The sequence below is a fragment of the Perissodus microlepis genome, chromosome 23 (genome assembly GCF_051167445.1).
Source record: "Perissodus microlepis isolate ML-2025 ecotype Zambia chromosome 23, ASM5116744v1, whole genome shotgun sequence".
NCBI lineage: Eukaryota > Metazoa > Chordata > Actinopteri > Cichliformes > Cichlidae > Perissodus > Perissodus microlepis.
Genome location: NC_140482.1, coordinates 38,067,492 through 38,095,318, shown reverse-complemented (window position 1 = coordinate 38,095,318; position 27,827 = coordinate 38,067,492). Strand labels below are relative to the sequence as shown.

Sequence of the window (27,827 nt, the reverse complement as noted above, 5' to 3'; positions counted from 1 at the left end):
ATCTTGCATAATTAAATAAAAATTTGCACAAGTAAATGTGCGTCTTCCAGCCCGTGGTCAAAACACTCAGAATGCCACCAAAACCACAAGTAAGCTGAAGTCTAATATTCACTATATGACTGAGCAAAAGATTTTTGATGATCGCTTTCTGTTTTCTATAAGGTTTTCTGCCAAACCAGCTAGAAAAGCAGAATAAGATGCATATTAAATCTGTTAAAACACCCCTATATGTAGGTGATATTTTTTTCCGAATAACCTTTATTTGAATTGTAAATAATAACTTTACTTTCAGCGTAAAGTTTTTGTTACAGGATCTTCTGGACAGATTTCTTGGTAAAAACGCTAAGATCCCTGTACATGCGAGATGCGTCTGTGGTAATTTGGTACATGCCTACTTCCACATACAACCTGGATTCATCATGAGTTTTTCAGACCAACATGTAGCCAGCAAGGTAGGTGGAAGTGCAGCGGGAATCAATAACCCCAAGGTTCATGTAAATTATTGATAGTTCCCAATGCTCAGAAGGAAAGGACTAAGTTGAGTGGCGCAAAAGGGACGAATAAACATCACATTTCTGAAGAGAAATCTTAACCAGTTGTGTTTTTAAAATAAAAGCTACAGAGAGAGAGAAACTAGAGAAAGGCGTTTAAATTCACAGAAAAAATATTGCAGTGTTTTAGATGTAAACAATCAATAACAGCTCTGATAAATGAAAAATACCTTCAAGACCTACAGCGAGCAGAGACAATCATTTGCTTTTACTGTATTAAGAAGCTCTGATTCTATTATAACGCAAAATTATTGACTCTTTGCATGTTTGTGCTTTTCTACCATGCTAATCTAAAATAAATCACCTAAACATGAGGCAGTGGAATCATACTGTAGTCAAATTCAATTTATTGGTTTAACTCTGTAGTGGGATATATGTAACAGTGACGTTTGCATTCTGAGGAGCTCGCATTTTTACAGCCACACACAAAGAATATAGTATATGTATGTGGAAACTACCATATTTGCTAGGCACTAGGTATGCACAGTACATGTTAGGACACATGACAACTGCAGAGTGGCTCAATAAAAGAAATTCAGGTCCCTGACTCAGAAACGCCTGCACTGCACTGTTGATTTTTCTTAAAGTGACGGCTGGAGATTATCGGTTTGCTTCAAGGGAGTTTCCCAGAAAAGAGGTTGTCTACATTTGTCTGTAGATTTAAGGTATTGATTGGCTGTAAGTATTGGCTTTGTACCGAGTCACTGTAATATTGAAGGTTGTCAGACTCACAAGTCAGGGATCTGACAACAAGGAAAGAAATAATAAATAGAAACCGAATCATGTCACACCAAATCCCATAAAACACAGAAACAGCCAGTATAAAATTTGCATCATATATTTTTACCTTCTAGTTGCTTATTGGTCAGTAAGAGTGAAATAATCCAAACTCGTTCGCATAATTGTACATCTATGATAATGTCGATGACACAAAATCATATCGTCGCTCAGTTGTTATGAACAGCCCTTGTAGGTAAACATTTTAAACACCCTGAATCACCACCATTCCTCCTATTGATGACCTCAGAGAAGCACTGAAGCTAAGAAAAACGAGGCTCTATGAAGAAAGCACAAAAAGACGCAAATACAGATGCTTCTGTTGCTGTTTCCACTGCCGTGTCTGAGCGTGCATGTGTGTGTAAGCACAGCTGACTTACCAAAGCCTTGAGCGTGTACTGAAAAAACCGAACAGCTGAGTTTTTGTAACATTTACATAACACTAAATATGTTTGTAAAGTTGCAGAAGAAGTTTAAAAAAAGTGCATTTACAGGATTGAGGGGAACACACTATTGACTCATCAGGGAAAAAAATAACCCCAAAATGCGCTGGGAAAAGAACCAGGCTTTGCAAGTTGACTGGGGTGTGACATTATAAAACTAACTTAAAACGCAAACAGTAGAAGAAACCATGCAGACCTCACAGCAACTGGCACGTGAGAATATACAAACTCTGTGTGGTAACTGTAGAAAAACAAGCGATACATCCTCTGTAATACAAACAGCTTTTCTCTCCTTTAATTATTATTTTCAAGTAATATCAGTTCATACCAGATGATAATATGCATTCTGTCAGAGATTACAAAGAGATTCTTTTTTTTCAAACATTTTCTTCATCTGTTTTTTTTTTAATAGCAGATCTACATTTACAGTAAACTAGGTTACATTAATTAATAGTCTGGTTTACATGATGCACACTATGTTTACACATAGAAATACCATGTCTGTCAAGTTAGTTTGAGTGGACAGTAAGCGCGGTTTAAACGTATCTGTTTTCAAAGACAGATGTTCAACAAATTCTCAGTAAAGTTTGGGAGTGCAGTCTAAAATATGAAATATTGCATCTTCGTTAACACCTCAAGGACAGAACATCATCTGCATACAGTGGTCATTCACTCCATTTCAAACAGTTATTGCTTCATGTGATAAACATCACTTTCAGACAATAGGACTGAATGAGTGTTGTCTGATTTTTATGCTAAATCACTGTGAGGTTTGCATACAAAAGAATTGCAATCTTTGGAACTTTGGTTTCACTATTTCCACACTTAATTAAAACATGGGGTTTATTTATAATTATTAAAATTGAGCTAGTAATATCTTGTGATATGAGTAAAGGTATTGACTCAGTCTGGTTTACTCTCTTTCTCTGTTACCCCATCATCCTTTACTGTGTGCTTTCCACTAGAGTAAAAATATCTATAAACTAATTTAGTCACGAAATGCATTTCCTGTCCTAACAGAGTGCCTCCAGGAAACAATGTGAAGTTCAGCAAAATACCATTCTCATAACAAGCCTCTATTAATTATTTTGGAGTAGCTAAATAGGTTCCACAGGGCATACTTTGGGGATAAAACAAAAGCACAACAGACCTCAAAAACACGATACAAAAATACTTATAAACCTTCAACTTTGTCCCATGCAGAACTCTCAAGGTGGATAACAACGCCTGGACTGAAACTAAACAAAATGAAAATGCAAAATGATCATAGGAGAGGAACTCATTATTGGCACTGTATAATGAAATCCAATTGAACGAGAACAATAACAGTCCCAAACACACCTGGGGGATTCCAATTTCCACACTCATTACCCAGTAATGGTTCAGGCATTAGTGAGATGAGGTGAATAGAATAGCAGGTCCAGGAGAAAAGGTTCCCTTCCTAATGCTTTTGGACACAAATTGCCAGTATTCCATGACCTCTTATTGAAGCCTTAATGACAGAGGCACACGGCAATATACATCCTGCAAAGTATCGGCACGGTCCTTGGCTGTGGACCAAAACCGTAGCATCAGCAGCGGCATTGAGCTTCGCGGGAGTTTCATTATCGGTGTGAATTGACTTTGGCGTAGTGACACATGGCCCAAACTGCAACTAAAGGAAAGTGAGATTAGGGGTTAGGAAAAGAATGAATTTACATTTTGATGAGGGAATTTACATTTTAACTATAAAATTTATTTTACTTGGCTGGCAGTGAATTACAATTTGTAAGGTTAAACAGAACATTTTCACAATTGTGGGATATTACCACTTACATGACTTTAGTCCATAAACCTGCACTCCAGGGGATGGTATGTGTGTGTTCGTCAAGCTCAGGTCCTCCATCAGAGGCCATATATATGTAATTAAAAGGAATTATATATTTATACGTCTTTATGATCTACTTCTATGATCTACTTAAAGCTGCATCAATCAGTTTGTAGCTACTTGAGGGCAAAAGTCTGACGTCACTTACCTTAGAAAGTTGCTCACATGAGCAATATTACACTACATATTATTGCATCACAGTTCTTTTTTACTGGGATGCTGGTTAACTCTGTTTTGGTCTCAACAAGGTCATTAAAACATTATTCATCAGCGTGTTGCTGAATTTGTCTCTGTTGTTGCTGCTGTGCAGGTCACTTCAATATTAATCATTTGCTGGAAAAAGACTGAACAGTACCACAAACTTGCAGGTGTTAAAAAAACACCTGATTAGAGTCAGTGTTAATTTAAAGTACAGTGATTAATGTGGCTTTAAATAAAACAAACAGGCAGACATATACTGTAGAAATCAGTGGCTTGGCTTGAAGAAACAATACAATCGTAATTTCAGCATTGAGGATATTAACTGTCTGTGATCTGGGACTTATTTATCTGAGTTAAGGGCTATCAGATCGCATTAGTCTGATTCATAAAGTCAAAGTAGACTGCTTTTAGACTGTATACTTTGAAATATCATCATTAATATTGTGTAGTCTTGTTCTTATAAATTTGGCCTTTTGCAGCCAACCTACTGAGAAAATCTGCTCAAATATAGCAATAAGATCCCACTAAAGTGCCAACTTCTCATACTTTAAGCACATCCCTGAATTTCTTTAACTCTCATCCAACCCCAAGTTTGCATAAAATGAGGTGAAGGAAGGGGTAGTGAAACAAATCTCCCATGTGTTGTGGATTATGTTGTGAATTAAAAACACTACTGTACCATTACCAATCTGTGCAACTAGTACTTCTGTGAGTAGAAACATCTGAGTGCTGCAATTTTAAAAGTCACCATACCGACCTTATTATATTAGAACGGTCGCCTATCAGATTCTCCCTGCTGCATCTCATTCGACATTCATACGATCGGATAGTCAAACTGGAATAAAGAGAAGAGGAACTGTAGGAAAGATAACAGAAATCTCCCCATGTTCCTGTAGTCAAGATCCTTGTTGAGTCACTCTCCAAGTGTTTTTAATCAGCTTCACAAGTTTGAGGATAGCCTGGATTTGACTTTGATGTGGTCTGTCTCAGGAAGGCTCACTAAAGAGTCCTTCTTGGGGAGTCCCGATTCTCCCAGACCAGTTCCCACTCCTCCTACTGCTACCCCTGCAACAGGTGCAAAACCATGAACAGAACCAGGGAGGGATGCTGCAGGAAAGGCCCCAACAGACATCTGGTGTGGGAGAACCACCCTGTGTGGTATGGCACTCCGGATGCCTGTGTGACCCAGTGGGGTGTGAGGGGGCTCGATGGAAGTAGAAGAGACTCGTGTAGATTGGGGTGGACTAGGGACAGCTGGTTGTCCCATCTCGTGAGGCAGTGAAGGCTGAGAAGCTGACAGTGCCCTGGCATCTTGGCTCAGACTTCCCATTTGCAAAGAATGGGTGCTCTTATGTGTGCTGGGCCTGTGCACGGGGCTGGCTATGTGCTGCTGGACTAGAGAAAGCTGTGAGCCTGAGGTGGGACCAGCCAGGGCACTGGATCCATACTGGAATGATCGCCCACCGACTGCTAGTGGGCTTTGGACAGGGGGGCTGGACAGGACCGGAGGAAAGGCACCAGAAACAAGGAGTTGAGACTGAAGTGGAGAGGCTGAGACAGGGCTCGATACACTTTGCATCACCTGAAATCTCCTCATCATCCTGGGAGACTGCAGGTTACCCAATCCCACGGAGTTTCCTTGCATGGGGGGACAAAAATTCATGGCTACAGCCTGCTGGAGAGTGGCAACTGCTGAATTGTGGGCAGAGGAACTTGGAGGCGTAAAGATCCCACCGGTCAGTGGAGGCGTCATGGACATGGCCCGTGGGCGTGGCACATCCACCTGTTGAACCATCTCCCGATCATATTTAACTATCTCCTGGATCATCTCGTTCTCACGATTGTTGAAAACACCTGAGTTGAGATCATGCTGAACTTTGTGCATCAGGATCGAGTTCTTCTTGCCTGTAAAGACATGGAAAAAGGAAGAAGTGTTGCTATAGCAAACAGAAACAATGCAAAAAATGAAAGAAAAAACAAAACAGACTTTAATGCTATATTTCCATACCTTACAATTTGTTAATAATATGCTAAACAGAAAAAAGCTTAATTTACACATATATACTGATATAAACAGATATACTGCCTGAATCCATTTTTTGCAAACAAGCAATCCAAGACTGATGGACACGCAGACACAGAAACACCCTCTGCCTACTATAGGGTAATGCAGAGGTGCAGGCAACCATTATTTCTGCAATGACCTCAGTGCATATGATGTAAGAGGGAGCATTTCACTGACAATATATTAGCCCTACAGGAGAAAACACTATTTACTTCAACGTATTTCTAACGTATATGTGCAGCTAATGGACGGCTATTGCAACTGCTAATTTAACAGGTTATCAGTAAACAGCACCAACTGATGCCTTTATTGCTAAATTTGATGGTCGCAAGCATCATAAACTGCAAACAAGAGATTAGTGAAACCATCTGAGGAAAAGGTCTGTGTCCCAGTTTATATGGCATGGGGAGTCTCGCCTTGTGTTTGCTGGCAGATGCTAACAGGCCACATCCAAATCAGGAAGCCAACCTCTGATTTTTATGTGAAAAAAAAGAGAGAACCTGAGCTGCCAGCAAAGCACTGAATCCAGCCTTGCCAGCTCAAAGCACAGCTGGATGCAATGCTGGATGAGTGGCCCCAATTTCAGAAGCAGTTGCACAGCCGACTTGAGGCTTTTCCCCATCATCATCTCGGCTGTGAGTGCGGTGGCCAAAAACACGCACTTGAACAAGTGATGTGTGATCTATTTTCTTAGCAGAAGCATACACTTGGTGAAGTAAAAAACAGCCACGTGATGAATCCGACACTAAAAACTGCAATTTGTCCACATTATTTCATAAATCCGCCAAGGAGAGAGGACACACCAAGGAAAGAAAAACATTGTATATGCACTCTGATCTACAGTAACATGGAATGCACGGGGCATGAATCAATGAATTAGAAACCATCCCAGCATGCACCAGTTCATTCCTTAATTCAGTTGTGTGTTATAAATTCATGTGGTGGTCACAATGCTTTAAAATATTAAGCTGGTTTATGTGATCTCAGGCTGTAAATGACTCACAGAAATGCACTGCTTCTTATAGCAAAACCTCTTGAAAGCACTCAAAAGTAAAACAGTAAACCAGCTGGGATTATAAAGGCAGATTTGTACGAGGCATTATGATGTATGCCACTGAGGAGTGAACTGCAGAATCCCACTTAGTCCTGAAAAAAACTGTCTGCACAGATAAAACTAAGACAGAGTAATTCAGGTGAAAGCAGGTGTGCATTTCAGCTGAGGGCCATCCTGGGTCACAGTAGTACTGCAGAGAAGAGAATAATGGGATCGCACAAGTTCAAACCCACTGCTGTCAGGCAAGTAAGATGACTATGTTAGAGACTATTGTGTATGATACCTGCTGAGTGCCTTCCCTCTGATGTGAGGCCCAGATAGGCTGATAGTCAGTAAATAGGCTCTCTCTCTCTCTAACACTAACACCTATTCACTCTAATCAGTGGCTTACATGTGAGGAGAAGGCAACTAACGGTGAGATCAGGTGAACAAATCCTCAATATGTCAGATTTAGAGTAGAAGGTTCATTGCAGGTGAGCATTAGATACTGCTAAAACAGGAGGCAATGAAGTATGAGAGAAAAAGATGGACACTGTGATGTGTTGCTGCAGAGATTGGACATGTTGAGACCAAAGACAAGATGTTGGCAGCCTTCCTAGCAAAATCCAGATGACCCAACATCTGTTGTGCCCTGGTAACAAAAAGGGACTCACAGCAGGTTTGTGTGTTCATATGGAAACTGTAATATTGTCAGCTTGATTCACCAGTGCAGAAGGCAGCCTGGAAAGCTGACTTCAGAGCTAGGTTATTTGTAAGTGCAAAGCCTGAGATCTACTGTACATCACAAACAAAGATTATTATTCTACCACAACCAGCTGCTAAGCCAGAAGGAGAACATGAGGGGAAGGCTGATGATGATTTGGTGACTTGTGCTTCACCAGCATGATACATTTGCTGCATGTGTGGAATAAAAACACTCACAGCTTGGGAGTTTAATAGTGGAATTACAGTGTGATTATGAAAATCTGCACTAGAGTGTGCAAACACATCTATACAGGTTGATCATATTTAAACGTCAGCAGTTTTGCTTGATGCTGTGTATCAAGCAAGATTTTCCCACAGATGGGAATCTCCTGATAATGCCAACAATCAGAAAAGGGGGACATGCTGTAACATATGTGACCCTGGAAATGTATGATTCAATTTAGCTTTTATATAGACACACAAAAAATGAGAAGGCTTGGAGAAAATTAATCAAAAGTGTGGGTGTTCCTGGTAAGTACTGTTGCTTCATTCCAGCTCTGTGTTGAACTCCTCCTCCTCCCACTGACTTTTATGGTGATTTTATCTGCTGATAACACAGAGCAACCCTCTGAGGTGTTTGGAGGCTTGGAAAGAGGAGACAAAGGAATGCATATTTGTTGGCTTGCATCCTTGGAAATTCTCCTAGGGAAAACAGCAGTTGGAGAACTCGGCATCACACAAAATTATTGTATCAGTGTGCAATGAATGTGCGATCTAGCTGCCTTTGAAATGGTTGCATTGAAGGGGATCAGGTCTGCATCTACTCGCAATCCTATTGCGATCTTCAAAGCTACTTTGGTGCATCGAGACTGGCAATAAAACAGCAATAAGACCGAGTCAGTCTGCTATCAGTTTGTGATTGAATGACATCAAACAGATGAATGGGTTGAACTGTGATAAACTGGCAGATTAACAGAAAACTGACATTAAAAGTACATTTACATCAACTACTTACATTCCAGTCAGAACCTCATAGATCGTAGAATTCCTCCACAGACAGTAATGTACTTATTCTAAGACAGCAATTTAAGTGCAAAATTACATTGGAAAAAGACCCATAGCAGAGTTGTGTATTCCACAGTACTTGTAATTAGTTGCCAAATCAAAAAAAAATTCAATAGATTCACCAGGGAACCACCAATTTGTCCAAGCCACAAGGAGGTTGCTACCATGTTTTTTCTCTAGTGTGACTGAGCCATTGAGAGATGGAATTTCTCATAGATATGGTGGTGTTTCTTGTCATACATCCTCCTTGGGTGCTTGTAAACTGGCCAAGCTGTAGTGCCAGGCTCTGCTCATCAAATGTGCATCACAAATAGCAGCGATGGATGACAATAAAAAGGGGAAAAGGCATACAGCCATCTGATTGCATCCTCTAAAGTGCAAACTTGGTTGGGGATTATCATGCCTTTGAAGAAGTTGGTACTGCAAGTTGGACCACCCTCATTTGCAGAATTCAGAGATAAAGCACGGATAATACGTCACTGTTTCCACAGCAGTACCATTGCCAAGTAACACCTACAGTTTCTTTTACTAGCCATTGATTAGTAGAGGATAATGACACATACAAAGAAGGTCACACAAGTGTCTCTATGTCCATTAATGGCCCACACAGGTCAAACACTGTTGTCATTAAAATGCATGGATGGCTGAATCAGCATTCCTCATTCAAACTTCTAGTCACAGAAAACAATACATAACTAGTGAAGACAATTAAGCTTAAAGATTTATTTAATCATGAAAGCTATTTAACCAACAAAGCATGTCTCTTTTATTTAGACTCTTATGTTCTTAAGGCACCTTTTTATAGATTTCTGTGTCTTTGATCCACTTGTTTTCTTCTGAGAAAGACTGTTGAGAAAGCCAATTAAAAGAGCTCATCATTAGTGACTAGTATGCATCAAGTATGCACGGAACCCGGTGGGAATGTTTGATTGGAGGTTTGGTCTTGAAGCAGACAATCCAAGCCTCTCTTTAAATATGTGAGTTGCCTGACTGAAGTCTGCTCATGTGTGGAAACTGGCTGCTATGGCAACAGCTGGCAGGTGGCAGATTGAGGGCCTCGTGAACGTATGAGGTGTGGTCATGTGATGAGGGATGTAACATTAGCTGACCTTGGGGGGCATGACGGGAGACGGAAAGTTGTTTTTAATGTGAAGGAAAATATAAACTGTCAATCAGAATTCATGAGCACATCTTTGTGGTTTTTTTTTATATATATATATATATATATATTTTATACATTCACTCCAGACTGAGACTGCTGAACAATCGCTGAAAAAAATCAGAATGATGCATTTCAAGTAAAGTAAAAGTTTTAACTGGCTTTGCTTTTCTTCCCAAAATGGCAAATATCTACCAAAAGAGTTAAACTGCACTAAAACAACTGAGCTTAAGGAACCTAATAACATACAAAGATACATATTCACCTTTGATTTCTTTCCTGAGCCATACACCGCACACAGCCCTTGTTAGGATCATTCATAGACTACATCCCAGCTGTCAGACCGTGCGGTGTTTTGACAAAGACATCAGAGTAATGAATGAGTATGTTTTCCTTATGCTTCATTTCATCTTGTGAATGACTCATAAGCTTATGAAGACAGCAATGCGCGTGGCTTTTATCACTGAGGCATAATTATCCAAAACTACATCTCTGTTCATATCTCTGTTCATAAATCATGTCAGAATAAATACATTTTTATTGTAGCCTTTTATTGTAGCCTAGCATGTTTCTGTATAAATTTAAGAGACAATATTGGACTGAGGAGCCTGAGTGCTGCAGTACTGCACAAAAGTCTTACAACACCCTTAATTTATTGAAATTTTGCTTCCAAAAAACTGACCTTTTTGCATTTTTAAAAGTGGTCTTTGAATACTTATTCTCTACAGTTTCTAAAGGTCTTTTTCATTTTCTCTCATTTTCAGTCTTGTCCATGTACCTGACCATTTTCAGAGGATTGTTCTTTTTTGGTTTGCTGAACCATTTAACACTGAATCATTCGAGCATAAAAGGCCTCCTAACTCAAATATCAGCTAAGCAAAGAACCAGTTTTAAATTGTATCTTTAGACATTGTGTTATCAGCAGCCGTTCACAAAAACACATAATTTGTTCCAAATTCTTAACAAGGTGATTCCCCAAGAGCTATGAGCTGAAAGCTTTGCTTGGTGTGCAGTATGTTCTTAAAAAAATTGAGGAAAGTGGACAAATGGAGGACAAAAAAAGGAAGAAGTGGTAAGCCTTAAAAAGCTATCTACAGCAGATGAATAGTATCTGAAAGCTGTGTTCTTAAATATCTTTTTAATCTTTTGGCTTTTGTTTTACATTTCTAAACTTTTAATCACATCATAGTAAAACAACTACCGGAGACTACCCATTTCTATATTGAACAAAATGGCAGTCTTCTTACCTATCCTGTCCAATCTGTCAATGGCAACTGTCTCAAAAGCCCTCCTCATCATGGGGTACTCCTCCAGCACCTCATTGAAATTGTCCACAGAGAGAGAATACAGGCGACAGTAGGTGTCCGCACGCACACTGGCTGTCCGTCTGCCACGGGTCAGCAGGCAGATCTCTGGAGGGGTGACAGATACGGTCAGAACAGAAAATGGCAAACCCACAGATTTCAGTGTTAGACAGCAATAGAGAAAAGAAGAGAAACGCTATGAGTAAGAGGTCTGTTAAGCAGTGCGACGCTCAGCCAAAACACTGTTACAGTACATTAAATGTTAAAATGTTCTATTATGTTTCCACACAGGCTGTGGAAAACTCCTGGGCTTAAGAAAATGTGTGCTCAGAACAAAGGCTGTGTGTCATCAGCATGACCCGCTAAAAATAACCCTAGGTATTTCCTCATTCACTAGCACTACACTGACAGCAGTGTATAGTATATATAGAGATGTGCTCCATTGCATTCAGTTGTTTCCCTTCCCTTCTTTAGTATCTTCTTCTCTTATTACTTTTTCCTTTTATTGGCTGGAGCTGACTGTTGTCTTGACAACCATATTCCCTCCTTTTCCGTTCCCTGAAAGGTTGACCTCCTCTGACTCTCTGGGGAAGGGGGAAGGGGGTGTGGGGGCACCAGGATACTCCATTAAGAGCAGGCACTGCACTGGACTGTTCCTGTCTGTTTATATGAGGTTTCTCACAAACTCGGAGCAATCCAAGGAAGTCGCACTTTATTTTATTTTATCTACTTTCTAATGAAGAATAATTATATTTTCATGTGTATCTGTTAAATCTAATACTACAGTCTTTTAGCCTAGCTTAGCAAACAGATTGGAAACAGAGTGATATCGTTAGCAGGTTCCATCAGCTTAAAGTCAAGACCACTACCAGACAGCAATAAAATCTGTGCTTACACCCTTGTAGAAAAATAGTTTTGGTGTGTACGATGAGTAATTTTTAAAAATTATATATTTTTTGTTACCCGTCAGTTTGGGAAGTCTTAAAGCTTACAGTAACAGGTGTGGCAGACACAGGTAGCTGTAGCTGATACCTGTCTGCTAGTTGAATGAAATTAAAGTATTTTAAAACTTTGTTATTGAGGACTAATTAGCACATATATGTGTATATACACATTTTTATAATATATACAGTCCATTAGATTCTCCGTTAGCATAAGCTTCTTTTCATACCGGCTGACTCTCTCTGCAAGAAAGTTTTTCCACCAAACAAAGGTACTGATGTAAGGATACACATACATGCACTTACACATTTCTAGACAAGCGACCTATAGTGTGCAATAGAGTGCATTCATATTAATTCACTGACATCATATTAAAGCAACTGCTAGTGATTACCAGCAATTGCTTGAAATCCACTTTTGTTAGAATTGTAGGAAAAGACATCATGTTCAGAAAGCTCTCTTGAAATTGGAATATCCCTGTTTACACAAAACACAGCCATTTACATACTGGTAGCATCAATAGTGTCTACTGGGAAGTGCAGACAGAGGATAATAATACCAATGAAACTGCTGCTACTGAATTAAAAGGGTTTCCAAACCACTGGGTGACCATTTGTGGCTTGTCGACGGGGAAACTGCCTCAAACATACTGAAAGAACGGAGAAAGGCTGGATGGTTAATGTGAACTGTGGCAATTTGGATCTTTGCTTCAATTTTGAATCATGATCATTGTAACCTGTTTCTGTGGCATAACCAGCTCTGTTTCCTGTTTCAGTTAATGTAATAGAATAGAATAGAATAGAATTCAACTTTATTGTCATTGCACATGCACAGGTACAGGGCAACGAAATGCAGTTTGCATCCATCCAGAAGTGCTTTAGTGATATAGATATATTACAATATATATTAGCAATAATATAGATATGTAAGTATATTACAGAAATGGGTCTATTATGGTATGTTATAATGTACACGGTAATGTCTGCAAATTCTCTTATTTACGGCTTCATTTTCTGATGTGTTGACAGGAATTAACCCGTTCCCCTGGGATTTTGTTGGGACACCAGAAGAATCTGAGTAACAAACTGCTTGTCCACAGGATCTGCTCACACACTGTGTAATACAGATGATGATTATGAGGTTATGTTTGGCTGTATTCACTGTGGACTTTATGGAAAGGGCATAGGGGTAAAAAAGGAAAAACCCTTCCTCAAAGTGCAATATATTATACAACCAATCTACCCCATCTGTGTGTGATAACTGTACAAAATGTAGTGTGGTGTGGAAAGGAGAAACTCCACGAAAAGGTTTCTTAATGTTAGAAAATCTACCAGTGGCTAAGGTTAAGTCGGATACTAAAATTTAAAAGCAGGTAAATCCAATCAAAAACCACTTTGTGCATTAGCTGGTTGGTGATGGTGACATCACCATCTACTTAGTGCTACTGACTTATTCAGAGATTTTACCACACATACACACCCCACTGGAAGTTAAACCTTGTTGTCCCCTCGGTTCTTAGCTCACTGCTAGTTGTGTGCATGGAGACCTGTGATTTCCTCCCTGGTCGCAGGCATGACTTCAAACACTCGATGTCTGACATTATAAATGGCCCCATCATCTTCATTCTGCTGTGCTAATTAGGTGTTATTAATTAGGTGTGTGTGTGTGAATGGATGTGTGCATGTGCGTGCTGTGCAGTCATGTCACTACAACAGTGCTCTGGGCAGCTGGCACATCAACGAAACTGTGAGTGGACAGAGCTTCTGCAGAGGGCATCGGATGTTAACAATGCAGCCCAAAGAGTCACGCTACAGGACCTAAAAAGTGTATGTTGGTGTGTGTGTGGGTTTATGCGTGGCAATAGTAGCACCACATGCTTCTAAACAGCCACCGAGGAACAACAACCCGGGAAAGTGGGACAGAAGTCACCGTAAGGCTGAACAAGAAGTCCAAATAAAACATTGGGGTAGTTTTTTGTTTATCTGCAAACTGCAAAATTAAACACACATCTGTGATATTACTGTAGTGCGGGGCTGTCAAACACAAGGCCCAGGGACCAGAAATGGCCTGACAAAGATGCCAATCAGGCCCATTGGACAGCTTTGGAAAATGTGAAAGAGAGCAGAGATTTTGGACTTTTAACTGTATTTTCATAGGTTTTACAGTATTTCCTACTGATAAAGACATTGTTATTCACTCTACACTAAAGTAATTGAATAACAGATAAACAATACCAATTAAACTACAAAGCTCACTGCCTTTTCTAGGTAAAACTTTCTCTGTAATTTTACATATTTAATTTTTGTGCCGACTGATTTCTGTCATTTGCTACAGCAGCATTTCTTTATCGTGTAGGAAAACTGAGATTTACTGTTGAAATTGCACATTAAATGAGATTAAGTTTGTAATTAAATATCTTTACACAGACAGAAAGGGGAGTTTTGCTGCTTTGGCCTACTTAAGATCAAAGTGAGTTTTAGGTGGCCCATGATGTAAAATGAGTTTTACATCCCTGCTGCAGTGGATTCTAGTGGGAAGTAAAGTGTAAATAACCCATAGAAGAACAGAAATGAATAGAAAGGAGTAGATTACTGAGTAGTTACATACCTCCAAAGTAGGAGCCATCCATCAGCTTCATGCCAATGCTTCCTTTGGTCAGGACGCTCACCACCCCGTGCTGAATGAAGTACATCTTCTTGCCAATTGTCCCCTCTCTGATGATGTAGTCTCCAGGCTGAAATACTTCAAATCTCAGTTTGGTCAGCATGGCTGTCACAAAGTTGGGATCTGCGTTGGCAAACAGCGGCATGGAGGCCACCAGCTTACGGCAGTTGAAGTTGACAATTTCCTAAATGGCAACGGGAGATACAAATGGTTAATCTGTGCAGATTTTTAGCACAGGGATTTACAGTTAAAGATACAAACACGGGTTTGGTGATAGCTGTCTGATGATGGGTAGAGTGTATTATAGTATATTCACTGTTTGTACAGTTCAAACACTATTCTATATTATAGTTTTTGGGGGGTTGCTTTAGATTGTCTTGAAGGATATTGGCATACATTTTCACTTTTTTGCAGTTACCTGAAATTTAAAAGGTGCAAACATTACTTTTGACCCATTTCTTTTGCATTTGTAAACCTCTATATTTTTCAATTTGAAAAAGAAAATTGCCAACTACCGAATGAGTAGGGAAATTAGACCATTTAATAACTAAATACATACAGAGAAGGCTGGAAGTAATCGATTTTATTCATTTTTCAGATGAAACAAGAATAAATGACTATTTTATTGAATTTATTCCATCTTATTTCATCTGTGGAGATGTGTGTGAAATGTGTGTATTCACGGGTGAGTGCGTACATCACAGAAAATGTATGGGATTTTTTTTTTTTCATACCTCGCGCAGAGGCTCATTAAGCTCCTCCAGGATGCTCTCTTCATCAAACATCTTGCCCTGGTATCGGTGCTCATAGTAGTCATGGATTTTCTGTCGGAAGTCGGCTGGGAGTTTGTGGAACGACATGTACTGCTCCACTTGTTTGTACTGGAAGATGGAGAGAGTCATAGGAGATATTAATGAGAATGAACACAAGCATAAATCAATGAAAACAGGATTCAGCAACTTTCTTGTTAATTTTGACACTTTGCGAAGTACGTCCGACTTTAAAGAATCACCACGGCCTTGATACAGAAGTTGCAGCAGCTGGAAAGACAATTCTCAAAAGACTGTTTTTTTGACTGTCCCCATCAGCTTCAGGTGTGCATGACCAGTAAAGCTACTGAGATGTACAGCTCTGCACACACAGGGATCCTATGACCTATTTATACCTGGTAGCCATGGGAAGAAAATTGTGATGAAGTAGTTAAGGAAACATGACAGCTCTGTAAAGCCCATGAGGATTCCTCCCGCTCTGATGTGCTCAGAGAAGAAGGACGCTGTGATCATACATGCTAACTAAAGCCAGTTTCTCTCTCTCTCTCTCTCTCTCTCTCTCTCTCTTTCTAGTGATGTTGTGTCACAAATGCTTTTTTTTTTTTAAATGACAAATTTACAGAAAATGCAATCAAGGTTTTCACAAAGGAAACATGTTTTGTTGTTGTGCATTTCATTTTTCATGAAGAAAAAAAAAACGTGAAACAAATCTTCCATGATCTGTGAAGACTGAGGGGAAATCGGTAAATAATTGAGTGGAACTGGGCATTTGAGTGGAAAGAGTTTCTATTTAGAGAAAGGAAGATGTTTGTCACCTTTGCTTGATTAATATGTAATTATGTGGCTAGAAATAATCACGTGAAAACAGAGGTTGGCTTTGGCACATCGTGTTTGTTCACTGGAGAGTCAAATTGAACCCACTGATTCACACCATCGCGTATTCGGCACTGCAATGCTTATCTGAAACAAATGCAGCCTGAATGTCCACTTTGTTGCTCTGTAACACATTTAATGCCTGGATTCCCTGTGAAAACAGAAGCTGCTGGACCTACTGTATAGCTTTTCCTATAATGTGAAATTGAAAGGCATGTTATTCACTGTACACAGACAGTTTTTGGATTGGCTTTATTTATTTATATCACAAATATCCATGATCCCATGGAGTTTCACATGCCAGCTGTTGAGAATGGTGGGAATGAAAGAAACTGAAATCCCCCCAGCTTAGCACTCATTACATCAGAGAAGGTAAAAACTTGAAACAGCCAGTTAAAAATGTTAAAAGTGATACAGAGTACTAAACCGTGTTTATCTATATGTGCTTTTCCTAGTAAATCATCTTTACTCTTGATCAAAGATATAAGTAAAGTAAAAAGTCTAACACTATGACGAATGAGAAGTGCAGCTTGAGTAATGAATATGTTTGCATATTTGAAATGTAAAAGATAAGAAATGTGTCTCCAGCCCATGAATACACATTATTCTAAATAAAAGACATGATATTAGGTATGATGTAATTGTTAAGCTTTTCATGCTTAATTGCTTATTATTTATCAGAATATAATCAGGTATAAGTTTAACTGATATAACAAATAAAAAATATATAAAAATGTATCTAATAACAGATCTCTCTTCCTTCCTTCCTGTATAAAAAAATATGTAAATCTCTACACTACACACGCTATTAACACCCTGAGGGCAAAAATGTGACCATGTGATTTTGAAAAATGAGCCGATAAGATTACCCATGAAGACAGTGCAGTGCACTTCACTTCCTGTTATATCAGCAGGCACACCAACACAAAATGATGCATAAAGATGCAACATGCACACACAAAAAGGGAGACAAAAAGACTCAAAGAAAATCATAAAAGTGGAGAATAATATTAATGAATCTCACAGAAAAGTTGCTCTAGAACTGTAATCAGTACTGGCTAAAGAGAGTATGGCCCTGTGGATGGGGTTGCTTAATGTTACATAAGGCCCCTCTCTCTTTCCCTCCCAACTTTGTGTAATAAGCACTGTGAGTCACACCTCTATAGAATAAACTGTCAGTGGAATGAGTAGTAGATTCTAGCCTGACGCTCACAGTTAGATTTAAAGGACACAACATGTATGGAGGGTCAGCAGCGGGGGCACTCACAGTGACCTTGCTTGTAGTGGTCAAAGTATGGGCTCAAAATGTGGTCATAAATATTTTGTACTTGTAAAAAAGATTTGTATGTGTAAAAAAGATTTGTGTGTGCGTAAAAAAGATTTGTGTGTGTAAAAAGAATTTGTGTATGTGTAAAAAAGATTTGTATGTGTAAAAAAGATTTGTGTGTGCGTAAAAAAGATTTGTATGTGTAAAAAAGATTTGTGTGTGCGTAAAAAAGATTTGTGCGTGCGTAAAAAAGATTTGTATGTGTAAAAAAGATTTGTGTGTGCGTAAAAAAGATTTGTATGTGTAAAAAGAATTTGTGTGTGCGTAAAAAAGATTTGTATGTGTAAAAAAGATTTGTGCGTGCGTAAAAAAGATTTGTGTGTGCGTAAAAAAGATTTGTATGTGTAAAAAAGATTTGTGTGTGCGTAAAAAAGATTTGTATGTGTAAAAAGAATTTGTGTATGCGTAAAAAAGATTTGTATGTGTAAAAAAGATTTGTGCGTGCGTAAAAAAGATTTGTGTGTGCGTAAAAAAGATTTGTATGTGTAAAAAAGATTTGTGTGTGCGTAAAAAAGATTTGTGCGTGCGTAAAAAAGATTTGTATGTGTAAAAAAGATTTGTGTGTGCGTAAAAAAGATTTGTGTGTGGACTTAGAAAAAAAACCCCTGCAAGTTACAAGTACGAATTTTGACCCTATTTTTCTTCCTTTCATCTGATTGGTCAATGTCATGTCAATCACAAATGTAACAATCCAATCAGAGAACAGATGGGTTTGGCTGTTGGAGGGGCGCTTTTTTTGAAAAGGTTTTTTGGGAAAACATAATAAAAGTTCTGGAGGCAGTTGGACTGTTCTAAATCCGCTCCATCTGCTATAATCCATTCACAATATTTCTGTTTATTATTTCAGAGTTCCCTAATACTCTTTCATTCTCTTTCCTTGTAACTGTCTGGTATTATACTGTTCTTCGATGCAGATACTCCACAAATAGATACATGTACATACATATAGTAATGAATTACCTTACATAAGTACATGATAAAATATATGCCATGTCTTGAGTAGATTGCCCGCTTTAATGAACAGCATAATGAAATTACACCTGCAAAAACAATTTAATGCTTCCTCCTCTTTCTTATGTAAACTAATTTTAATCTCCATCTCATTCAGTCTTAATTAATTGCCTTGGGTCATGGTTAATTTAGCATGAAAGGCCAGTACTAAATGAAACCTTACAGGTTGTCTTCCTCAGCCATCTGCTCAGATTTTGAGCATATGCTGAAAGTCAACACATAATCCAAACAACGACAAAATGGTATCGTATATACATAATGAAGGGGGATTCCTGCAAAATGAATGTGCCCTTCACGAACCTGATTTAAAAAAACGGTTTAACTTGACAAATTCCTTCCCGTTCACCATGTGTCAGTAACAACAAAGATTCAGCCAACTTCCATAATATCTGACTCACTCAGTCAAGCGTAGGGATAAACGGGAAGGCTCCAATTAAGTGTTGCCTGCCCAGTGATTCAGTATGTGACAGCTTCAATTAAACTAGAATGACAACTCTCTCGCGAGCTTGCTTCCTCGTTCTCCTACTACTTGAAATTGGTTGGTGAAGAAGCTGAGCTTTACTGCCTTTCTGATTTTCGCAGCATTAGACTCAGATTAGTGACTACGTCAGTCAAAGTTAGCAGGACAGGAGTGATGTTCAAAAGGCCTCATGCTTGAAGAAAAATATGTTTATAAGTGAACAAGAAACAATTGATGGTCTCCCATGAGGATATATTAGGAAATGATGTTGTGGAAATGCAAAAGAACAAAGGGGAAAGATGGCCGGTGGCTGTTGTTTGAACTCGGTTAATGCTGTCAATCATGCTGGATAACAGAGACAATAGAAGGTGTATGAAAATCCAAGTTCATAGCCACATCCAGTTAATGCACACTTACAAGTGTAATACTTGCCACTTAAGAGAGCAAGTTTTAAAAAATTGAATACAACAGGGCTTGTTTTGTTTTCAAGTCTCAAGCAAAGATCATCATAATCTTTCAGTTTTATTTTGCCTGATCACTTCCTTTGTTTCTTTGTGTTATTACATAGCTTCCCGGCTTTCTTTACCCTGTTTATCTACCTGTGCTCTGATGTATATTTTACTTTGTTAATCACTTTCCTTGCATGTCTCTGTCAGTTTTACCTTTTTCTTTTTTTTATCCCTTATTCAACTTCTTGTGTGTATTTATAGTTTCCCTAAATATAGCTGTGCATCTGTTTAAAGATTGCTCTTTCATCATTGTAATTACCTTTGATTGTACAAACAAATACATCCACGTCAGGTGCAGATGATATGCTTCTGAATTGTACTAATAATGGACTCTAAATTTACAAAGTGCGCCCAAGGAGAAAGATGACACTGAAATCAGGTTCTTCTGTAGGACTTGTATGAAGCAAAGTATTTATTTTTTTTTTATATAAAATTAAGTCAGAGAGTCTGGATGTCATAGCTGCAGAAGTTGCACAGATTTTCTATTTTTTTTGATTGGCCATAAAGCCCTAGTTGGTGGCTTGCAAGCATGATGCATGGCTGTCACTGTAAGCTGCCACAGAGGGAAAGGAGAAATTGAATTGGTGCTCGTATTAATGGGCCATGTCACTGAGAGTCATGGCATGAGATGTGACGGTCTTATATCTGTCTGTGTGTGAGCTGTTCTAAGTCTATAAAACCTAAGTCAATTTCAGCTGTACCCTTTTAGCTTTTGACTGAAGAGTGGAGACAGACCCATGGGTTATTATCGTTATTACTGTTACTATAGTAATAGATTTTAACATATTTCAGAAATTACACCGATAACACTGATTTCTTAATGGCACATAAGACTAACAAAGGAGGATTACACATGATTATATCAAAGGATATAATTTACATTTTGACACAGATTCGCACCGCCTTCATGGATTTTTACACAAGTTTAGGTGTATTCATGGATGTTTAATTGACTACAGAAAGACTTTAACACGGAACCAGCAGAAGTCGCTGTTTAGCCAAACATTCGATAATGAGCGTCAACTGCAAAGGAGAGTCTGGCATTTCTCACTTTAAGCCTTGAAAAGTGGCTGTGAGCTCCACAAAGGGCAAGTAAGTGGATGCTAAGTAAAGATATTTTTGGGGGTCAAACTTCAGATGATGTAGATCTGATCTATCACATGCAAGAGATGGGTCCCAAGTTGTCCCGGTCAGGACTCAAGTGATTGTCTAGGTTATAAAGTGAGTAGTTCTTGAGGCCAAGTGCATCTCTGCTCATCATGTGAGTCCCCAAGGGTCACATCTTCCTCCTCTCACCACTGTTTGGACACACTGCTCCGTGGCTCTTTAGGGGAGGAAGTGATGGGGTAGGAGGAGAGGGAGTACAGTTACATAATGGCTAATGCCCTCTGTCCATGTGCGGTGTCCGCTACCAGATGGTGTATTGCCCAACAGTCAAGGGCGAATGGACACATAAAACAGGGGAGAGATGGAAGAATGAAGATGGGAAGAGGGTTTTCAAAGATTCAGGATCCAAGCACCAAAAGAGCACTTCATGATATTTGACACTATAAAAGTCAAAAGAATATCATCTAAGAATTAAATAAAAAATTAAAACAAGTTCTAAAATATTTATATTCTACTATTTTCTCTTTAAAATAGCAGCAAATATCTGTAAAAGAATGAGACACCATTGTTCGGAAGTCTTGAGCAACCCCCTATATTGTTATATTTTGCAAGAACAATGGTCAATGAGTCCAGTGATACATTGAAATACAAGCAAACACAAATACAGTATATAAGCCAAAGGTTTGCACAATTCTTATAACAAACGTGAAAGTCCATGTTTGGTTTGACCACCTTTATTCTTCAACACAGTCTAAAAGCTCTTAGGATGTTGGCTGCCTTTTGTTCCGTTCTCTGTCATGATCCCACGTTATTTCTATAAAGTTGAAGTCTGGGCTCCTGGAAGGCCAGTCCATGACTGATAGTGTTCCATTGTGTATGACTTTACAACACTGGTAGTGTGTTCGAGAAAAATGAAGGCGCAGCAGGCATATTCCAGACGGTAATGCATGGTGGATCAAAGAAAGATGGTACATTTGCGCATTCAGAGTTACAATGACAATATCTCTAAAGCCTCTAGATGAAATGCAGCCCCCAAACATGACACGGCCTCCACCGTGTTTTACAGATGACACTCACTGTTGTACTTCTCCCCTGACCTCGCCCTCCAGATGCATCTAGTTAATTCTTTGCTAAGCTGTCTGTTATGTGTAGACACAACATTGGTTCATCCCAAGAGTTAGATGCTTTTTTTTTAATGTTAAAATGATTAAATGGGGAGTTTGTATTGCATACTGCGTACTGCAAACACATGACGGACTATCATCATGTGACTATCACGTGGCCAGAAGTTCACCTCAGTGAAGTTATGAAAAGAAATAGGCAGATACACTAAATTTAAACCAAAATTAATATTAATGTTTTAAAAATTGAATTGAAACATCCTGACAGAAGCAATGGCTCTCTGGATCTATAGTCTTTGCTGTGAGCAGTTATCATTAAAAGTACTTTGTAGTTGCCATTCGCACCCAGCAACCTTAGATCTGTAGACTGCCCCACTCAAAGAAATCCATCACTAATTCAGCACCATCTTTTAAATCCACTTCTGAAAAAAAAACCTCCCGTAGACTTGCTTTTATGTAATTGCCTTTTGATCTTGCCAACTTTTAACCTTGCGATGCTTACCCATGCATTTAAAAAAATCTAATTTCATTTCACGGAGTTGTTTTTCCTTTTGATCATGTTTTCTATTTTTATTTCCCAGCTGCATTTTATTCTTTATTAATTTGTCTTTTCATTATTTAATTTTTGCCCTTTCTGCTTGCTTGTTATGAATTTTGTGAACTACATTTGGGCAATTGCTATTTTCAACGTTTCTCATTTTTGATGTCATTATACTACCTCTTCAAAGGAGGTTATGTTGATTCTGCCCATGTTTGTCTGTTAGCAAAAAGCCAGAAAGGTGATTTCAATTGAATTTACTTTGCTTTTTTTTTTTTTTGCCTTATTGCTACCTGGAATCAGTACTACACCACTCCCATTTGTCCCTCAACACATCTTCGACCACCTTCAACTTTTTTCACCCTTTACTGAGCTTATTTGGTAGACATATACATGCTACTCTATTGTGACTGGGTTTCAGTTGGGCTGTTTTTTCATTAATGCCATAAATCTAAATAAGGCCATCTTGCATTAAACACAGATTACAGCCCTTTCTCTAACAGCAACTCAAGAGGTACTGGGAAAAAAAACAGAAAGGGGAAATGAGAGTCTGACTCCATGCTGCAGTCTGCTTTGTGTCAGTTATATGTTTCTGTGCTTTATTAATGCTGTGACGTCCGTAGCTTCAGTTCCTGCCGTCTTTCAAATCCACAATTCTTCCATGATGCAGAACAGTGAAATAATAAACAGCACAGCTAAACAGTGCAAGGCTGGACCGAGCCAACTTATCCAACATCCAGTCATTCGTGACTGTTTGTTCATCATTAACCACTGAACTAAACAGTGCATCACAGCGGTTCATAATACGTCCTGCCAACAGATAACAGGCTGGAGACAGAGCTATGAGCTGGAACTCGCCAAGCTGACAAAACAGATTCTTTTTGTAGGATAGTCTAAATGCTAGCAACAGCATGAACTTGTATTGACATACCACAAAGTCAACAGTTAGCTCTTGCATGCTGTGTCAAGACAGAAATGTCATAACTTCCGCACTAAGCATCTTCTCCTGTTTGCATGCACTGACCAAAGAGAGATGTGGATCTGTTTACTGTGGGATGGAGTTTGACATGCTGGCATTTTTCTGCTTTTATCAGAGCTGACATATATTGTTTGATTATTGGTCTGTTTATAATTTGCATCATAAATAGAGACAGTAAGTGTGAGATAAGAGGGGGATTGTGTTAATGGGAAAGTGGTCATCAGTGCTTCCCAATGTTTTCTTTCTTTACAGCATATCCCTGTCAGATGAACAGTATTTCAACCAATATTTATATCTATAAGTAGTTTTATGGATTATGTGAGCAGTGTTTACCTGTTTTAAAGCTCTAACCTCTCTCTTAAGTATTTAAATGTTTTATCACTACTTTTAGCAAACTATATCTGCTTGCTTCAGTAAGTAGCTTTAAAACAAATGTTGGCATTGTGCTAATGTTGCAACTGGCTCGGGCTGATAGGAGGTACAGGGCAGTCCAGATGTGGCTAGTAGCAAAATCACTAAGGGTCATTTTCATAGCAGTGTTGCTTTAATGTTTTTGTCTCCTAAAGACAAATATGCAGACAGTGCTTACCACGTCTTAAAAGGAAATAAATGAGATGAACAAAAACATGCAATATGTTTCACCATATCATTATTTATTTAACAAAGCACTGAGCCAAAATGCAGAAGCAGCCGTGACTCAGGATCATTGTGGAGGAATTGTACCCAACTTTTTTCTAGGTTTGTGAGCATTCATTTATGCGCAGCTCTCTACCACAGCATTTCAATCTGGCTGAGGTCTAGGCCATAGCTGCACTTGTTTTTTTAATGTTTGATATGCTATGTTTGGTTTTTGTCAAACAGAGAGGTGTGCATTATGGCCTCGTTAGTCTTGTCTGTACAAACGACGTTGTTCTAGAAGTGTTGTGGTTAGTTCAGATGATGCTTTACAAATGTAAGCTGTGTTTTCTCCTGGAAACCCTTCCTAATAATAATAATCATTTATACTTCTTCAGCCTTGTTGGCAATGGCAATTTTATTCATGCAATACATATTTCATTATACGCCAACTCAGTGTGCTTAACATGTGAATTGTAATTGTACTGTCATGAACTGTAACGTCAAACACGCTAAGTAAGGCTTGTAGGGTCCGAGGGCTTTTCGCACTTTACCTGGCCGTAGGTTGAATTTCCTAGGGCATCTACTCCCGGGAGGACTGGCAGCTGTGTTGAATGTTTTCCCATTGTAGAGTAATTAACTTCAGAATTGGCAATGACCTTGCAACACTTTCCATATTGATGAGCAGCAGCAGCGATAACAGATTCTTTAAGATTATTATTATCTTTCTTCCATCACTTTGTGTCAACATGTCTGAATTCTTCAGAACAGCCAAAACTTCTGTGTTTACAGAGATCCTTGCACTTGCTAATGATCAATTAATAAAGTGAGTAAATAATTTAATTTAATTTGATACACTTAACAAAGTTACCAAACACTTAATAAAGGAATAAAACTGTTGATTTCAAATCATTTCTTTATTATAATTCATTGTTTCACTTTTGGTAAATGGCCTGTATTTGTATAGCGCTTTACTAGTCCCTAAGGACCCCAAAGCACTTTACACATCCAGTCATCCACCCATTCACACACACATTCACACACTGGTGATGGCAAGCTACATTGTAGCCACAGCCACCCTGGGGCGCACTGACAGAGGCGAGGCTGCCGGACACTGGCGCCACCGGGCCCTCTGACCACCACCAGTAGGCAACGGGTGAAGCGTCTTGCCCAAGGACACAACGACCGAGACTGTCCGAGCCGGGGCTCGAACCGGCAACCTTCCAATTACAAGGCAACCTCCCAACTCTTGAGCCACGATCGCCCTATTTTACTAAATAGGGTCAATTCTGTGACCGTGCAATGTTTGCAGTTTATCATATCTGTATGGATCAGTATGGGATCAGATAGCATGAGACATCTTCACATCACCCAGTATCTAAGGAAACTAACAAGACACAGAGCACCAATAACACTGTCACCATTAAGAAAAAGCAGGAGCAAGCTCCCCTCCATGGTCTGCAGAGACCTAAAGCTTTGATCTGCTGTTGTACAGAGACGACAGACTGGCTGAAGCCCAGTGAGCTGCACCCATGAATATCGAACTGATAGAACAGAAGCTGTTCCTATCAAAATAGGTTGGAGCCAAATGAGCGACCCATCTCTGTTCATTACTATGTGATAACCTTATCCATGTTGTTGTAAGGCACAAACTGCAAATTTTTATTTCTTTTTGGAGTCTCCTTATGACATCAGAAAGGAACAGAGGGACCCCCTGATCTATGCCACCAGTGAGCTAAAGATAGACTGTGATAAACTCAACCCGCTTATTTTTTGATGTTTATTTCAACAAAATACTAAAAATTACAGTATCGCTTGCAGTACAACGTGCTAACTCAGTTATGCTGTTAGATTTACCACACTGGTAAAGTGGAACTAAATTAAATTTTGCTTGTGTTGCTAACACCTGGGATAAATTGAATTCAAGAAAAAAATATCATCAGTAATCCTTTCCAGAAGAGGGTCCCAGTAATCCAGGATAATCCACAAAAACACAGTCCACTGTTCTCAGGCAGATTATTTCCTCAGAAGGGAGAAACTGTTCCAAAGATGAGTGCAGATAGTGTGGTTTGAGGATTATTGATTTTAAAAGACATAAAATAAAATGTTTTAAAGTTCTGAAAATACGATGCCACAGATCGAATATCAAGGGAAATAAAAAGCAAAACAATTTTTTTGTGAACTTGCAAAAAAGTAGTTGTTTTGAGGGGGTCAGAATCTTCATTATATATCATCACCAAGCTGATTTAGCAAACGCGTTGGGAAACATTTGTCTATCCTAGGACTACAATATGCATTTTTATCTCACTTTTGCGTCTCCATCCACACATGAGTAAAAAATCTAGTGTCTCACCTTTCGTGCAGTAATTAAACAGGCATTACAAACAAGAAAATAATACTTTTGTTAAAATATTAATATTAATACCAGCTTTAACTAACTGTCCCAAACATGTCTGCTTCACCTGAATTCCAGATTTTCCTTTTTTAAATGGTGATACACCAACGGTGAGTCAGAGGCCTACCTTTTCCTGGTACTGACGTCTAGATGAGTCAAGTGACTGGATGAGTGCGGTGGCATGGCCGATGAACATGGCATAGCAGGTGGCTCCTACAATCATACTGAGCATGGTCAGCCAGATGTCCGACATGCTCTCTGGGGCTTGTCTTCCATATCCAATGCACAGCATGTGGCTCATGGCTTTAAAGAGGGCAAAGGAGTACAGCTCGCTCCATGTGTCGTTCTGTAGAAAGAGATATGAGGGTAAGAATCAGTTTAGTAAACAAAATATAAGTTAAAGAAAAAATTATTGAAGAGATTGGAAAGAAATAAGAGAAATCAAGATCCTAGAATAACTTCCACTTTCATATTTTTGGTTTCATGCTTTGGCTTTGACATCTGAAACTCTCTTCTTATCTTCTTTGCTGAAGATATACTGTTCATACACATTAGACTGATGCAGGAGAGAGTGAATTAAAGAATGAGTCATCTAAAGCAGCGGTCCCCAACCTTTTTTGCGCCACGGACCGGTTTATGCCCGACAATATTTTCACGGACCGGCCTTTAAGGTGTCGCGGATAAATACAACAAAATAAAACTAGTACCGGTACCGAAAAAAAGAAGATTTATTCATAACACACGGGAAAAGACCCAGGAAAACCGAGTTAACGATAAAAACGATAACAAAACAACGCTGAACACCGATAAAAACCCAGAAAACCATACATTTCACACCTGAGCCTCAACTCTCGCGGTACCAAACGACTCACGGACCGGTACCGGTCCGAGGCCCGGGGGTTGGGGACCACTGGTCTAAAGAGTAAGACATTCCTGTGGTCTGTGGTTCCATGTGTGGTGATTGTTTCAGGTTTAGCCCAATCATCATCGTTGAAAAACATCCTCTCACCTTGGCTACGCAGAAGAAGATGGGAACACAGTGTTTGGTTAATGAGGAGCTCGTACATCTACTTACTCCAGTGTGTCTTTGATTGGTTCTGGCACACTCATTCTACCTTAGGGTTCATTAGAAAGCCCTCCACAGGCACTACTGAACCTCACATCCTCCCCTCAAATGGTTGTATTCTCACACATACACACATGTACCACAGCATGTGTGTGTATGTGTGTTTCTTCTGCAGCTCCTCAACCTGTCAGCCACTGATTGACTACACATATTTTTCTCTGATTTGTATTTTCCACTGGCATTTGCATTAAATTTAAGATTCAAGTTCTGCTAGTTTTGG

General features: G+C 39.1%; 1 protein-coding gene across 2 annotated transcripts in view; it reads right to left on the bottom strand.

The window, feature by feature from the left end:
* Positions 1–881: 881 nt before the first annotated feature.
* hcn2b (hyperpolarization activated cyclic nucleotide-gated potassium channel 2b) overlaps positions 882–27,827 on the bottom strand; it is a 43,050-nt gene continuing 16,104 nt past the window's right edge. The window contains exons 4-9 of one of the 2 annotated variants that reach the window (XR_014799373.1): positions 26,609–26,827; positions 15,511–15,657; positions 14,720–14,960; positions 11,114–11,278; positions 4,597–5,744; positions 882–3,425 (exon numbers count right to left, since the gene is read on the bottom strand). Coding sequence is in view for 1 of the 2 variants with exons in the window: in XM_084920449.1 (XP_084776575.1) it covers positions 4,780–5,744; positions 11,114–11,278; positions 14,720–14,960; positions 15,511–15,657; positions 26,609–26,827 (1,737 nt within the window). In the remaining variant the exon portion in view is untranslated. Of the gene's footprint in view, positions 5,745–11,113; positions 11,279–14,719; positions 14,961–15,510; positions 15,658–26,608; positions 26,828–27,827 lie in introns of both variants that reach the window. The other variant, XM_084920449.1, reaches the window with a different exon arrangement.